Source organism: Labeo rohita, chromosome 15, assembly GCF_022985175.1.
Source record: "Labeo rohita strain BAU-BD-2019 chromosome 15, IGBB_LRoh.1.0, whole genome shotgun sequence".
Taxonomy (NCBI): domain Eukaryota; kingdom Metazoa; phylum Chordata; class Actinopteri; order Cypriniformes; family Cyprinidae; genus Labeo; species Labeo rohita.
The window spans coordinates 10,652,540-10,669,672 of record NC_066883.1 but is presented as its reverse complement, the minus strand read 5'-3'; the positions used below and the strand labels follow the sequence as shown (position 1 = coordinate 10,669,672).

The 17,133-nt window shown below is 37.9% G+C and overlaps 1 protein-coding gene across 3 annotated transcripts in view; it reads left to right on the top strand.

Annotated features, from left to right (window-relative positions):
* The first annotated feature begins 442 nt into the window (after nt 1-442).
* Nucleotides 443-17,133, top strand: part of amotl1 (angiomotin like 1) — a 32,843-nt gene continuing 16,152 nt past the window's right edge. The window contains exons 1-5 of one of the 3 annotated variants that reach the window (XM_051130265.1): nt 443-618; nt 13,140-14,361; nt 14,747-15,068; nt 15,347-15,491; nt 15,675-15,755. In XM_051130265.1, coding sequence (XP_050986222.1) covers nt 13,205-14,361; nt 14,747-15,068; nt 15,347-15,491; nt 15,675-15,755 — 1,705 coding nt within the window. In that variant the 5' untranslated portion in view covers nt 443-618; nt 13,140-13,204. Of the gene's footprint in view, nt 619-10,618; nt 10,760-11,255; nt 11,283-13,139; nt 14,362-14,746; nt 15,069-15,346; nt 15,492-15,674; nt 15,756-17,133 lie in introns of those variants that run through there. The other 2 variants (XM_051130266.1, XM_051130267.1) reach the window with 2 other exon arrangements.

The window sequence follows — 17,133 nt, the reverse complement described above, 5'->3', positions numbered from 1 at the left end:
TTTAGTGTGAATAATGATTAAATGCATTTTTAATATGTATGTGTGTGTTTAACTACTTTTAAAAGTTTGTTGAAATGCAGAAACTGTTTGGGTTAGGTTACAGTTTTTATGTTAAAAAGTATATAAAGTAAATTTCTAAAACTATTTATATGTATATGCATATATGTCCCTATTTTGATTTATCTTGATGGATTTCATGGTTTATCTCTGACTTTTTTGTTTCTGTTCCTTTGTCTGTCTGTATTTGTGTCTCAGATTTTACATCCCTCAACCCACATCTCTTTCTCACACTCCCTTTTTTCCATTCCAAGGCCTTTTGAGTTTGCTGAACAAGCATGTCTGGGCAGAGGATGTGTGTGTATACTTGGATTGGCATGTCAAGACAAGAAGCATGCATTGAGGCAACATATTTTGTGTCGTTTTGGCGTCACAAATGCTCACACGCAAAACATGTAATTCTGAGTTGTTTCAGCCCTCTATGCTTGATTGAAAAACTTTTCACATTTTAAGGACAACTATCGAACACCCAAAGTAGTCTGTCTATATTTTGCCTATATTGTTAATATTGTCAGCAATAGCTGCAACAGCATTAGAAGCAACACGGGAACAGCTAAAGAGGTAAGAAATCTTTTGTAGTATGTGAAGTTTTTAAAACTGGCAGGAAAGATAAAGCGAGAGAGGTTTTGAATGATGAAGACTGTTTTTGAATAAACAATGTTTCTGGGACACTGAGACTGAGATAGAGATACTTAACACACGTTTGTTTACAGTCTTTTATATACAGAACAATGTAGGAAGCATTGACACTCTGTTTTGAGAATGACTTGTGTTGGTAATATTTGATATCGCTTCATAAAATGGTCATGGCACAAATGTTTTCAAAAACCTTCACATTTGTGGAATGCATTTTGTTATCTTTTCAGAATATAAGTTGTCCCATGTCCCCATTCTGCTAGATTTCAGATAACCAATAACAGAGAGACAATTCAGTTGCTTGAGGGTGTATAATCTTAACACTTTCACACGCATATGCACAATGCTCTGTTTAGTCACTTGACTGTTTGGATTTCTGCTCAATCACTTAACTGATTTTGTTTTGTTCCTTTTCCTGGTCATATCACATACTGATGACTTGGAACAAAAATACTTTAATTTATAATTTATTTTTGCATGTGTAAGAATGGTACACTCCTTTAATGTACCCAGGTTGTGTACCCATGTAATCCCCTTTTACCAGGGCTTATATTTAGATGTAAAAGAAGAAGTTAAGGGTTCAATTAGTCTTAAAGTGTGATGTTTTGATCCAATTCCTAAAGCCAGAATGAATACATATAAGAACTCTTTCATTAAATGCAACACTTGTAAATGCAAATATTAATTTTAAGAACAACAGAGGTGAAAACTATTACTTATTTAATTTTTGCGATCTAATAAAATTGAAGTTACACAAAGTACAAATAATCTTATCGTCACTCTGTTTTTCCCAAAATAACCACAAGATAAAGTCAAGATTCATTTTTATTGTATAACTATGGACCATGTTGACAAGAGCGACACAGAAGAATTCACTATGAAGCTTACACTGGTGATGTACCGGATAGAAAACGGATTTCACAGTAAATTATCTAAATTTCAGAAGTAGAAATAAGTGTTTTAAAGCTTGTTGTTTTGTAGAACATCACAGTTATATATGAGAACAGTAGGGCCTGTTGATAGGGAGTACATGTTATTTAATAAAAATATACTTATATTTTTATAATGAAAGATTTTTGTCAGTGGGGTAAAATGCCTCAAGTTAGCATCAGTTAGCATTTTTTTCCCCCCACTCTACCCTAAGGCTGATCAGTAACTCAATCCACTCACTATAATAGGAATAAATTTGTTGATATAAATGTAAAATTTCTAGAGAATTGCAATATGGCGGCAAATCTGAGCAGCTGGCTGAAGGTAAAATTGTACTGTAATGTAATTTTGATGCTAAAACTACAAAACACAATGTAAGTAGTAAAGTGACACAGTATAAAACATATGGTACAGCCGACATCACCCAGTGAAACAAAATTGTGGGTAAAAAAGTGGGTCTACACACCTCTGTTTAAGATGTAAAACCTGAATTCAAGATATATCACATCAGATCGTTTCTCACTTTAATACAATATTAAAACACTTAGAATATAAAACAATATTAAATAGTATTAAAAGTGACAAACAAATAGAAACTTTTAAAGAAAAAAAGGAAAAAGAAACAGAAAAGAAAAATAAAATAAAATAGTTCAAATAATCTATTTGCACCTGCACCATCACTACCATCATCACCTTCCTCTTATTCGTCTTCAGCCACTCCTTTGTTGACTGAGATTTATGTTAGAGGTTATTATGCTGAAAGAATAAATTATTTTTCATTTTGAGATTTGTAATACAGGCCTTCAGGTTTTCTGCCAAAACTGTCTGGTATTTGGTATGATTATTGATCCCTTTTATCTTGAATACTGCCTCATATATAGCCTTACAGCATGCTGGCATTCTGATGCTTCACCATGGTATGATGTTGGTTGGATGATGAGTAGTCCAGTCCAAGTGTAGTTTTTAAATTATGGCTCAAAAGTTTAATTTAGTTTCACCAAAGTATAAAAAAATGTTGCCCCATTGTGGGCTTAATTTTTGTTTGTTTGTTTTTGTTTTTTTTCTTTGGGGGGGGTGGTTCTGTCATGACAACTCTCTTGGCATGGAAATAGACAGGGCAATTTTAATGTTGCTGCACATACAACATACATGAATGTTGCTGAGTGGAAGAAAACAAGCAGCTGAATTGGATGACATGCATATGTCTGCACACATTGGATGAATGTGAACAGCTAAATATGGTGATCCCCAGTTGATAGTGTATACAAGTTCAAATGTTCACTTATCTTAGATGTTGATTCCAGATGCTTTCTGAAAATGCACTACAACAGCTACAGCAAACACTGTATTTGAATGTTGAGCAACAAGCTCATTGGCAGTTAATGCCACAGATCACCTGTGCTATAGATAACAATGTAATTACAAGCAGACTGCATTAAGGACATGTCAAACAGAACTGTCATGACCGGATCTTGTATTTATTACTTCCATCTAGCCACCCTCCCCAGTAGCCTAGACCAGCATCCTGCAGTTTAGCTCTAACTCTGGAAAAAAAAAATAACTAAAAAAAAATCTTACCTGCCTCTAGCCTTAGTAATCCTGAAAACGCTGATTAGCTTGTTTAGGTGTGTTTGATTAGGGTGGAAGCTAAACTCTGTAGGACAGCAGCACTCCAGAACTGACGTTGCCTATCCCTGGCCTAGACAGATGAAAAACATAGAATGTTGTTGTTACACATCTTCACTTATTGATGATGACCTTCATGGTTTTGGAAATACTTTTCCTAAATGGTCTTTTCACAATGTGCCTTTATAAGCTCTTTGTCGACTGTGATTTCAGCAATGAGAAGATGCTAAGAAAATCCTACAGAACTAGCTGATTTTTATTTAGGGTTAATCAGCATCACTATAAGGCTATAATTACTTTTAAAAGTTTATCTTGTGGTCTTGTTTGTCTGTTTGATAGTTTGTTTTTAAATAAATACTTCATACAAATATACATCAGTTGTTTATAAATGAGGTGTATAATTAATTTTCTGTTTTTGGAAGCTGATTTAGGTTCATGCTGCAGTTGTTCATAGAGATTGCTGTTAAATATGTAGTTGTCCACATTTGTGTGTTTGAGAGAAAGCAGAGTATAGATCCTGAAGAAAACTGGATTCCTAAAGATTTTGCTCAAGGGCTTGAGCAAAGCATTCATGACTGACTAGATATGCAGCAATGTGTGTATTAAAACTTTTTACCACATGCAACTTTAAATATGATATAACATTGTATGTACCTGACAAGTGATACAACGGCAAAAACAAATGTTCAAACCTGTATCATATTGTAGGTTGGCAAAGAGAATTTTCATTTGTGAGTGAATAATCCTTTCTGATGCTTTCTTCTATCCATGTTTAATGTGCAGAGAAAAACATAAGTAGCACAGTAAGCTGTAATCTAATGGGCTGGCTTTATACAACCCCAAGAGTCAGTACACATAGGTTTTTATTAGCATTTCCATGCCTGGAAACAAAGTTGTATACAAGTTGTGTATATAACGTACAGTTACAATAACTCACAAAAGTGAGTACACCCGACACATTTCAGCAACGTTTTGGTAACACTTTATAATAACGTTCAGTTGTAAGTCATTTATAAATGATTAGTTAATGATGAAATAATCACTTGCAAAATATTCACAAATGATTAATAAGTGATATGCTAATAATTTGTGTATGTTTTATTAATTCATTTACAAATCAATTACAAGTTCATTTACAAGTAATTAATTAATGATGAACTAATCATTTACAAAACATGACTATGTGTTTATAAATGATTAAGAAGTGATATGTTGAAAAGCATAAAAATGCAATTATTCTAAAACTATTTTCTTTTTTTTAAATAATAATAAATTATTTGCTGTCAAGTGAATAAACATGTAAACCCTTTCTCTCATCAGTGTGGGAGTGTGTGGGATCTAGTGATAATGTGAACCAGTTTTACCCTCCACTGAAGATCACATCAGGTGCACAGTGCTAAAATACTCCATGTGTTTACCATCTTTACTCTCACCAGTCAGCCCTTACATTGCAGTACACACAACAAATATTCAAAACCTGTTGTGCAAACACATGAATAAATCATTTACAAATCTTTCTGCATCCCCTAATCTAAAGTGTAAACAAGTCATCAGTTGTCAATGTTTTACTCATCATTCGTAGATCTTTCCCCACCAGTGTGTATACCCACACAACCTGTAACCGGCAGGTTTGTAAAACATTTACAACTGATGACTTGTTTACACTTTAGATTAGGGGATGCAGAAAGATTTGTAAATGATTTATTCATGATGTGATCTTCAATGACGGGTAAACATTTCAATGATTGACATTTTAATTATTTATAATTGATTATTAATATATTAACTAGTAACTTATCCTCACTGACTAAGGATCTGTTTGATTATTTCATGATATGCTATTTTTTTTAAAGATAACTTACAACAGCTTTGTAAATCGTTAGCATATTACTTAATAATTTGTGAAGGTATAGTGATGATTTGTAAATTACTAGTTCATTGTTATCTAATAACTTGTAAATGATTTAACTTAATCTGCAAAGCATAGATTCATAGCTTTGCACATATCACTTATTATCGTTTATGAATGCATAGTCATGTTTTGTAAATTATTAGATAATTATTAACTAATTACTTGGAAATTACTTGTAAATGAGTTAACAAAACATACACAAATTGTTAGCATATCACTTAGTAATCTTTTATAAATGTTTTGTAAATGATTATTTCATCATTAACTAATTGCTTATAAATGACTTACAACTGAACGTTATTATAAAGTGTTACCAGCGTTTTTAGTATATCTTCTTAAGGAACAATACTATAGAAATGAAACTTGTATATATTTTGGAGTAGTCAATGTGCAGCTTGTATAGCAGTGTATATTTACTGTCCCCTGAAAATAACTCAACATACAGCCATTATTGTCAAAATAGCTGCCGACAAAAGTACACCCTAAGTGACAACAGTCATTTAACCATGCAAAGCCACATGTCCTATTCATCATGTTCATCTTTTTGTGCGCTTGACAGGACCATACAAAGTTGTGTATTTTGTATTAGAGCAGTTAAAATGTGGTGCTTTGAGTACAATTCTCTCATACTGACCACTGGTTGTTCAACAAGGCACCTCATCTATGTTATGTTTCATCTATCTTATGTCTCTGGCAAGCCTTCCCTCTGACTGCTCATCTTTATCATTGTGTTCGTATGTATTTATCAACTCAGAAAATGTGACAGAAGACCTGACCTACAAAAGTGAAAGCAAAGTGGTGCGATTTAATGCATTTTTAGTTTTACCCACCAGACTGCTTTCCCAGACAACTGCCTCTGCATGTTTCCGCACATAGGACTTAACATCACCACTAGAGTGCAGTTGTCTGGAGAACCTCCTTGAGGGAGCTTTCCCGACTATGTGGAGTAGGTGATGGTTTCCTGTGGGTCAGCCTTCACAACTAAGAATGTCACCAGCCTCACTCCATACTCAGTGCCCAGCCAGTCACCACCCCACTGCACAGAATGTCTGCCTGAATCCACTGCAGACGGAGATCCAGAGCCCACCGTGACTGAAGAGCCTTTGCAAGAAAAAGTGACCTGGAACCTAAGCCGACTGATGCGTCTGACCAGGTGAGTGAGATGGCAATACCGCACGTGCCGGAGGGAATTCTCATGTAATACAAGGGGATAGATGCGAGCCCTGCCCACCATCCCACCACTGAGAGTTTCAGTTTGGAGAGGTAGAGATTTTGCTTCCTCTAAGCCAGTGGTACCCAACCACGTTCCTGAAGGCCCTATAACACTGCATATTCTACAGCCTGCTCTGCCCTCTCTCAGGCTCTGCCTTCTTCCTCAGTCGCTTCAGCTTTCCCTCTGGCCTCTGGATCCCCAACTACATCTCGGGCGATCACTGTGACGGCTCTGTTGTGGCTCTCTGGATCTTCGATGTCACTCCTTGGCTCTCTCTCTGCACCGTGGGCTCTGCCTCCATCGCTTTCAGTCATCCCCATGGCGCCGTGTGCTCCTGTCACACTTTGGTTCCTCCCTCTATCGCCGCTGCCATGGAGCACCATTCTGGCTGTGGCATGGCCACCTGCCATCATGCTCCTGCTCAAGGCTCATCCCTGGCTCTTACCTCCATCATCACCACCCTGGACTTTGTTTGTCGTCCTCCTCCCTGTAGTTTGTCCTCCTCCAGTACCTCCACCAGTTTCTTCTAGCGACTGCCTGCCCTTTCCCTGCAAACATTTCCCTGCGGGGCCCATGTTAGCTTTTTGTGGGCACAGTGGACTAGGGTCAGCCCACACCAAATCTAAACAGGCCCAGTGCGGGCTTGCCCAGGTGAGGCCCACAGCTTTGGACTAACCGCGGGCTCTCTGTGAACAGCCCACACTATCAGACTGACCACATTAATCCCAAGATGGCCCAGTGTTGGCCAGCCCATTCGGGCCCAGAGCAACTTCTGTACCTTTGGGCCCCATGCAGGTTTTGTGTAGGCAGCCCTGTAATGCAACTAGGAGAATACTAACAACATTGACTGGCCATTCTTTAGCCACTCAATGGGAATAGCTCAAACCAAAAGAGAATATTTCAGAACCTGTTGTTTCATATAGGCCAGGAATCCTCAAATCTGGCTTGTGAGATCCACTTTTCTAGCTCCAACCCTAATCAAACACACCTGAGCATACTAATCAATGTCTTCAGGATCATTAGAAAATCACAGGGGGGTGAGTTTAATCAAAGTTGGAGCTAAACTCTGCAGGAAAGTGGATCTCACAAGCAAGATTTGAGGATCCCTGATATAGGCATATTTGCTTTTCAGATGCTGATTTAAAATGCTCCTTTCAGCAAGTTCTGAAGTTGAGAGTGATATAAAGGTGTGGTGGCGGAATTTAAGAGACAGAGCGAAAGAAGCGCTACCACAGTCTGCTGACTAGTTGAGAGACCTCAGGGGAATAGTGAGCTGTGCCAATGAATACTTTAGCACACCAAAACATATTTTCAGCAGAGGTCAAGTAATAATTTGGTATTTTTAATTTTTATGTAAATTTGTATTATTTTTGAATTAGGATCATTAACCTGAATTAAGTGTTTTCTATCTTGTATTTAATAAATCCATTGATTTGAAATCCCTTTGACTACTGTATATTTTTAAAGGGGTCATCGGATGCTAAGTTCACTTTTACATGCTGTTTGAACATTAATGTGTGTTGGCAGTGTATGTACAAATCTAACCTGTAATGGTAAAAATCCATGCAGTGGTTTTTAATTAATATAAAATAATATTCCCTTTTTCAAATCGAACCATTCTCAGATGCCTGTCATTGTTGCGTCACACCCACAGAGGTGAGCGATTGAGGTGTTGTGTTGCTGGATGTAATAATGAACATAGTAATCGTCATTTACTCCCGACATCTGAGACGCTGAAGATGCAGTTGATTACGTTTGTTTGTGAAGGGAATGCGCCTCCCGATTTACATATATCCGTCTATGTTCGCACAGCTGATTTTGGCAAGGTAAAAAGGCTGTTGTTTTACACTACCATTGAGAATTTTTAACAGAAGTATATTATAGACTTGTCATTAAGACCCTAAAGAATCATATCAACTTGTGGAAAATGGGCATCCGATGACCCCTTTAACATTACAGACATTAGTTAGGTGGTGACTGCATTTTTTCAGATGTATAATAAATGTTTTCCCAAAGACTTTATTTACAGTAGCTGAGAAGTATTTATTGTGAAACCGATTTATTGTTGTAGATTAATAGTAAGGTCGAGCCTTCTGGGAGAGGGCAATCTGTCACATGTCATTCAGTCTGAACTTTGTTTTCCTCTTGCACCGTTCCCCTTCATTGTGTTAATTGTGTCATTAATTAGTCTAGTTTGCTTGTGTATTTAATGCCACGTTCCAGACAAGGCCAGAAGAGGGAACGTCAGATTTTAGAAAAAACCCACTTCCAACCTCAGTAAATTCCATTACACATTACATGTTTTTGTGTCAATTATGCCAAAAATGAAAAAAAAAAAAAAAACATACAATGTTGCTGTTTGTTTTGAAAGCAGCTGAAAAAGAAAGCAAAAATTAAGGTATCATTTTGTAAACTTGATGTGTAGACACAAGGGAGCTCCACACTATGCTCGTTTGGGGCAGTTGTGCCTAATAGTTAGCGAGTTGGATTTGTAACTTGAAGGTCATGGGTTTGAGTCTCAGTATTGGCAGGAATTGTGTGGGGAATGAATGAACAGCGAACCCCCAATTGCTCCCAGCAAAAATGGCTGCCCACTGCTTTGGGTCTGTGTTCACTACTATGTGTGTGCACTTGGATGGTTTAAATACAGAACACAATTTCAGAGCACATCACTTTCACTTTTCACTTTTGATCTGAGGCAGTACACCCTCAAAGGGCGGCTCACTTCACCTCTGGTACAGTCACTCTCTAGGGCAGTCCTGCATCCAGCATAGCAATAGGAGCTATGTTGTCACCAGTGTTGCCAAATTGGAAATGTCCAAGTATCGTACCAGAAGCTCTAAATTATCATATTTGGAAGAAAATTATCATACATGAGTCAAACGTACAGAATACAGCTATTTATGTAGACTAACAACCTTTTGACACAACCTGCAAATTACCACAATAGATAAATAACTAGGTGTATGTAAGTGGGAAGGTCCAAACTCCACCTCTGAGTCGCTGTCATTGGAAGCCTGTGTGTTGTTTATGTTGGTTTCTCCCTCTTGTGCCCATATCTGGTTGTTCCTGTTTCCTGTCCTCATTAAATCATCATTAGTTAACCTTGTTTTACCTGTGCCTTAATTATGTTCATCGTAATCACCTGTCTTTATAAGCTGCATTCGGTTCAGTGTTTGTCGTCCAGTCTTGTCAATGTATGCGTGTATCTACTGTGGATTTACCTGTTTTGGAATTACCTGTTTTGGAATTACCCTTCATCTTCGTTCGCCCCTTCCTCACACAATGTGTGACAGAAGACCGGACCATCAAAAAAAAAAATGGAAGTAGCCGCTTGCTTCTCCGCCCTAGCCCACAGAGAACTCCCATTCGTGGAGTATGCCCGGGAGTTCTGTGGGCTGACAATGATGTCAGGGCTGGATGACGCCACCATCAACTCTCTGTTCTGGACTGGGGCCAATTACAACCGCCCTGTGGACCTCCCAGATCCTCCGGTGTCTGGAGAGTGTCCAGCTCCAATCCAGAAACAGCCCACCGGCTGTTCCCGAGTCAAGACCACTGGCCACAATGCCCGCAACGGTGGATGTTCCAGTGGGGCGTGAGGGTGCTGAGGACAGCACCGCCCACTGCACCACCGCTGAGGGTAAGCAATGTCTGGATCTGGGACATTTAAATATGGAACAAGATTTGATTGATTTCTCTGAGGATATATATGTGGAACTTCCTGCCTGCCCTGAACTACCTGCCTGTCTGGATTAGCCACCCACCCTCGCTCCCTCCCTCTGTTATCTCCTCCTATCCTCCCAGTTGCCTCAGTCCCACCACCGCTGTCTCCTGACAGCCCCGCTGCTCACCCTCAGCCCACCACCTGTGCGGTGGGCTCGCCGCGGGTCTGCCAGTCTCCATTGGCGACTATATATGTGTGTGTGTGTGTGTGTGTGTATGTTTTCATATATATGTGAATTGCATCTGTGCGACCTCAGTGAATCTGTTGTGTATATTGTATATTTCAGAAGCATGACATAAAAAGTGTAATTTTTTTAATTTTCTTATTTTACTCTAATTTGACATTAAATGCATTTATTTCATTTGTTTATTTTATTCTCTGAGGCGGGCTTCCATACACTGAAAGTCAAGCAAAAATATTCATGTCCACGCGCGTATCCCCAAAGCCTAAACTGGTGCTAGGACCCAGGAGCGCATATTGCCTAGCGGTCCGGGCACACACATTCCTGCCATACCACAGTGAATGGACATGATTGTTGCGAGTCAGTCAAATGTGTTAAGCAGCAGAGCTCCAATCAGCTAAAGAGAGTCCCGGGAAATTCACTTACAAAAACTCTCCTCTTTGACAGATTGAGTAATCCGTGACAGGATCTCGCTGGGTAAATATGACATACAAAATTTTGCTAACTTCTCTGTCGTGTTTTTCAAAGTTTCCTCAGTGGATTCAAATGTAGCGGATGATGTGATCAATGCAACGTGATGCGTGACTCATGTTTACCAGCTCTCATCTGGAGTTTAGAAATCTGCATGTGCTAAGTAGGGTTTCTTTACTAATAAAACTTACTGAAAAAGTTGATTTCCAAATGCAACGGATTGCTTAGTAAATACACCCGTTTAAACATTTTCATGACTGCAAAAACTATAGGCTATGTGTTAAGTGAATACATATGCTTCTAAATGTTTTGTAATGTTTCATGCTTGCTGTCTGCCATGGGGGGGGTTTTAATAGCTGGCTACGTAATGCTGAAGTTCATCTGGTGGTTCTATTTTTGGTTTCTCGGGTACGTTTGCCTGTTAACTCCTCCAGTCAGTTCCCTTGTGTTATACTGTTGTTCATTATTCATATAATTGCTTTGCTTTTTTTTTTTTTTTTAGATATTATGAAAAATGTGCAGATGCCAGGTATTTCAGTCCTGAATATTGTTTTGTTGGTGTAAGCGAATGTATTTAAGTTCACTTAAATTAAATTAAATATTACAATAAAAGTTAATAATGTTAATATTATAATAATGCCAGTTAATTTAGATTAAATGATGCACATTTAAGGTTACCTGACAAAACCTCTTAAACAGTTTTTAAAAAGATTTAAAGCGATATACAGCACACATTACATCCTGTTTATTATAAGCGCAATGGAGGTAGTCTGCCGCTTTAAATGCTTAAAGGAATAGTTTAGCCAAAAATGAAAATTTGCTGCTAATATACTCACCCTGAGAACAGCCAAGATGAGTCATGACGTCACAGTTCAATAATAATAATAATAATCATCATAATAATAATAATACATAAAAACAAATTACAATAGAACTTTATAACTTTTCCCAAACAGTTCCAACTGTAGGTTAATTGCAGATATTACTGGATTATTTTTTAAAACAAAACACCAAAAAATGGCCTTTTAATATTTAAATATTTCCTTTTTTATTTAATTGTCATTTCTATGTACAGTCTTTATGCAGCCTATGTTTGCATCTGAGTACAAAAAACTGGAGGGTTCCAGAGCATCATTCCTGCCTTCTGGAAATCAGCTTTCAGTAACTTGGCCGGGGTCTTATTCCTCCATGCATGCACAGTATTTTGGGGAGCTAAACAGAAACAAGCACATTTGAGTGTTCCACACATCACTTGCTGTCTGTCTTCAAATACACCATGAATTGGTTCTGTGAAATAATCAAAACAATAATAATACATTATTGCATGGATCTTCAAAAACACAAAACATCTAAGAAGCTATTCCTTTGTTGCTACTCCTCTAGCAATACCTCTTGTAGTGATTGAAATGGTGCATTCTCCAACAAAGGATGTGGTATGTCTACATTACCATCATCTGCCTAACAAAATGTATGTTACATTTAAGTCTGTATTAATTTTAAAGACAATTTGCACTTTTTATATTAAATGTTTTCAGTTTTAAGTATTACATGTGCTATTAAAATTTGCTAATAAAGACACTACATTTCATTGTAATTTTATCCAGTTAAGTTGGTAAGTCAGCAACACCTGTTCTGTCACCTCCATTTCCACATTCATAATGTGAGAAAGTAATTTAAAACAGTCTATTTTAAATGAAAGCTCTAACATTCATAACATTTATTTTCATTATTATTATTAGTTGTATTTGTTTTTAAATATTGTTTTACCCCTCTATGTGCCTTGTCTTATAATATCTTGTAGCCTCTATTAGGATTTTGCATAAAAAATGGCAAGCTGTGTGAATTAGGTACTTCTGTTTTTTATTGACATGGGAAATTGTAGCACAATGCTGAATACATGAAACATAATAACTGACACTGAACATGAATAAATACATAAATAAATAGAAACACAAAAATATATGCAATGAAGATATATCAGTGAAAATCTTTACAATCCCCTGTGATTTTCATGTCTGTCATTATTTGTATATTTTGAGTTGCAGCTTCTTACAGTTCAAAAGTTCAAATTTATAGACAAATTTATTGAAAATTACATCATTTACCTTTTAGAGTCTGCCAGTCTGTATAACAAACTGATGCATACTAAAATACTCCACATGAAGTGGGTGTTTGAAATAAAAAATTGTTTGAAAATGTTTGAAATTTTTTCTAAAGGACTATAGCCCAGTTGCCATGGTCTAGTCATATCCCTGTCTATAAGCATATTCATTTTCTTTTAAATATATTTTCTTAAGTGAGAAGAAAATCTTGCTAAGTTACTTCTGATGTTTTTGTAGCAGTGTTGGAATAATAATTTTATAATTTAATCATTTTCCCTTCGCAGATAACATCATCCAATCCATCTGAAAATATCCGTGCTACCTATTGCCTACCCGTGCAGCAGCAGACATGCATGGTTCTGAGGAGAGTGCATCTGGAACCGTGCTTCATAGGCTTATGCAAGAACATCTTAGATACGGAGCAAGTGGAATCAGAGGAGGGTTAGAAAACGACAGTTCTCAGATGCCAAGCAACCCCACGTCTACAGAAAACCTGCTCCTTCAAAAGGAGGGTCAAGCAGCCCATTCATATCAGCTTATGACCCTGCAGTCTCAGTCTCGACAGGAACCTCAAGGTCAGGAGCATCAAGTGGACAGCTGCTCCATGGAAAAAAATGGTGGTGTGAGCCAGGGTGCAGGTAGAGCAGTCCAAGCTGCCCCGACGTTGCCTGGGTTTGACACCCTAGAGCTTCCATCGTACGAGGAGGCTAAAATTCAGTCTCAGCTTTACAGAGGGCAGCAAAGTCCAACAGACCCTCAGTCCCAAATCCCTGGCCACAGCCACCAGAGTCTTCAAAATCCAGATGAGCTTTCAAACAATTTTCAAGTTAATCAGGACCAGGACTTTCAAAAAGAGGGCCATAAAATCATTGTCCACCAAAGTCAGCAGCAACACAGCCCAGTTCAGCAAATGCAACAGTTGTCTGACAATCCTGCAAGCTCACATTTCTGTCTGCCATCACTTTCTAACACACACTCATTCTCCTCCCCTCCTTCACTTTCGTCTTCTTACACCTCTCTCTCAGCGGTTCCCATGAAGGCCCTTTTGGAGGGTCAATCATGGGTCCAGCAAGGGGGCACTGGTGGTACGTTTCTTTGTGATGAAGGTCTGGCAGACTTGAAACAGGGTCATGTTCGCTCTCTAAGTGAAAAGATCATGCACCTCAGTCTAGAATGCAGTGGAGCTAAGCAAAGTGTAGGATCATCCAATTCACCTTGCACAGGAGACACTACTGCTTGTGGGACTGATAATACAGCAGATTCTCTCTCACTAACTAATAAGACCTCAATGAGTACCCTACAAGTCCAACCACCACCCTTAAACTCTCCACAGTGGACTTTGGATCAAAGAGGTCCTCCCCCAGAATATCCCTTTAAGTTTAAGGTACAGACTATGCTTTCGCCTACATTACACCCCAGCTCAGACTCTCTGGAACATGGCCACTTCAACAGTGATACCTTGACAGCAGCCATGTTGGAGACAGTGCCACTTAGAAATATAGCAAGGTAACGGTACCAGACACTTAAAGGTCAATTGTGTAATTTCTGCACCATTAGCAGCACCAATTGGAACTGCAAAAATAATGGTATCCAATTTCTTTTGAGCAGCTTATTATGGGTACAGGATTATTACATGTCATTGGCTGAATCAAACACGGACCATTAAAACAAACAATGTCTTTAAGGTTGATCAGTGTTTATACTGTAAGGCAACATACCAGTGACTTGTTTATAGTTGTCTCTGCATTAAATAAACTACTCTCTATTTTACAGTGTATGATAAACTGTTTTAAGTTTGAAAAAATGTACACACTTCACCTGTAAGCATTAATGAACAGGTGTTAACACATTTTCTTTCTCACGTTTCACTCAATGTCTTTCTGTATTTCAGACAGTGCCCTTTGCCTACATCACAGAACCAAACACAGACCAGTCCCATGACTTCTGAGACTTGTATCCTGCCCTCACAGGCTTCTCAGCAACAGTATCAGGCTATATCCCTATCTCAGTCCCTGGCATTTCCTCCAGCTCAGACTGGATCTGTAACCCAGGGGCTGTTTTCTTGTGTGGCCCCTTTTGGGCAGCCTCTCCCAGGGGAAACATTTGCCATGGTTAACCATGCCAAACAGATGCTGGAGATCCTAAAAGAAGAGAACCAAAGCCTTAGACAAGAACTTCACAAGCAAAATGAGAAGGCCAGCAAACTACATCGGGTATTTATCTGTTCGTCTGTCCACCTGTCTGTATATCCTTTAATATTAGAAGCAAAGCAGAAACAGAATTTGGGGTTCTGATAATCAAAACTTCTAATTATTACAGGCTATTTACTCTGAAGTGCTCTTATAATACAAATATGGAATTGTGCAAAGTAATATTGAAAATACTGTTGGGATACTGCCCAGTAAGATTGTAATACAGCACACTGACAGGAGGACATTGGCATGCTTATACTACAGTGCAGCGTTAATCAGAGTTTATGCTGTATTTCCAGTTGGAGGCGGAGACTTTGCGCCTGTCAGAGGCACATGAGAGTTTAGTAAAAAGCTCATCCAAACGGGATGCCTTGGAAAAAACCATGAGGAATAAACTAGAGGCAGAGATCAGGCGTCTTCATGATTTTAACAGAGACTTGAGAGGTGAGATTGTTTATAATGGCCATGCTTTGATTAGAACCTGAATTTTATTCATAATGAATCAAATTTCATTGCTGAACTTTTTGAGTAGGTAGGTATAGTATTTTGTTTTATTGTTTGTTGGTTTATTTCATTTTAGCTGTTCTTGGGTCCTGTGGCAGATCTTTTTTTTCATGTATTTTTCAGACCGTTTGGAAACAGCCAATCAACAGCTAGCAAGTCAAGAGCTGAAGGGACAAGATGACGGACACTTGTATCTTTCACAGAGTGAGATTTTACTTCTTATTGCACATCACCACACAAATATGCAGTGTTGGGGAAAGTTACTTTGCATTACAATATTGTGTTACTCCCTAAAAAAGTAACTCATTACGTTAGTTACTTTTTATGGACAGTAATGCGTTAGAATACTTTTGCTTTACTTTTGTGTTACATTTTAAATTTGGGCAGGGCTTGCTTGTTTGTTTTAATTATAAAAAGTTTGATTTCTAGCAAATGTAAAAGCCCTTTTACACCAAAAAGTTAAATGAATAAGCCTCAAGCTGAAAGAAAAGTAAATTCACATCTGTACAGTAGAACTGTAGGAGAACACTCAACACTCTTCAGCAATGAGTAAAATTAAGCACAAATGTTAGTTAATCCAAAGTAAGTTTTGCTTATTAGTATGCACAAGTTTCCGGGGGCGCTACTGTAAAAAAGAACGTGGGTACAACTTCCAGTGTGGCGGCGGACGTAGTATACCAATGGTATTTAGTGTGCTAATTAGCAAAGAGGCTAAGCATTTTTTAGACCATTGTTTTCTTTGTGAAGATGCACACCTTTATGAGAGATGTCATTACGTTCTTATGGACAACATATGCTTTTTGAATTTCTGTTCCCACCTCATTAGCTAGTTTGGATCGCTAAATCTTGAATGACTGTCAACTGGTGAAATGACATTTGAACCAAGACATAGGAGCCTGTGTTAAAGGGCATGCCAGATGAAGCCTCGAGGCTTGTTAACGTAGAAATCGCTTTCGTAGAAGCCTCAGTTTCTGTCCAGTCATGTGCGCGATTCACTTTGCGTGTCCTAATGTTTGACCCCCAGATTTTACTTTGCGAGTACATTTTCATTGGGACCTATTTATACATTTTTAAATACCCAGTCATACAAGTAACATGAAGAATACAAATTATTTCAGGGAAATTAAATATATGCCATATGCAATTAATATATGTGTACATTATTCTTCTATTACATCATATTGATATTCGTACTGGCATTTAATGGCACTGTTTAATGGGTAAATTAATTTATCAGAGTCAGAAATTCAACAAAAAAAAAACACACACACAAGGTTAGGCTTTTATTTGTGCATATAACATGGATCGATCTATAGACCATTTCGCTAGATGTAAACAACACTGGTCTAGAAGCACTTCCTGTTTTTTTTGTTTTTTATTTTATTTCACATATACAAATACATCTTAAAGGTGCTAATGTAACATTTTCATCCAGTCAAATGTTATGTTGGTTTTATTTTTTTGTGATGTTTGTGTAAAGTTAAAAAAAAAAGAAACAGGAAGTGTATCGGGACCAGTATGTTTACATCTGACGAAATGGTCTATAGAAATTTTGGTGAATGATTCTTCCGACGGAGCTTCA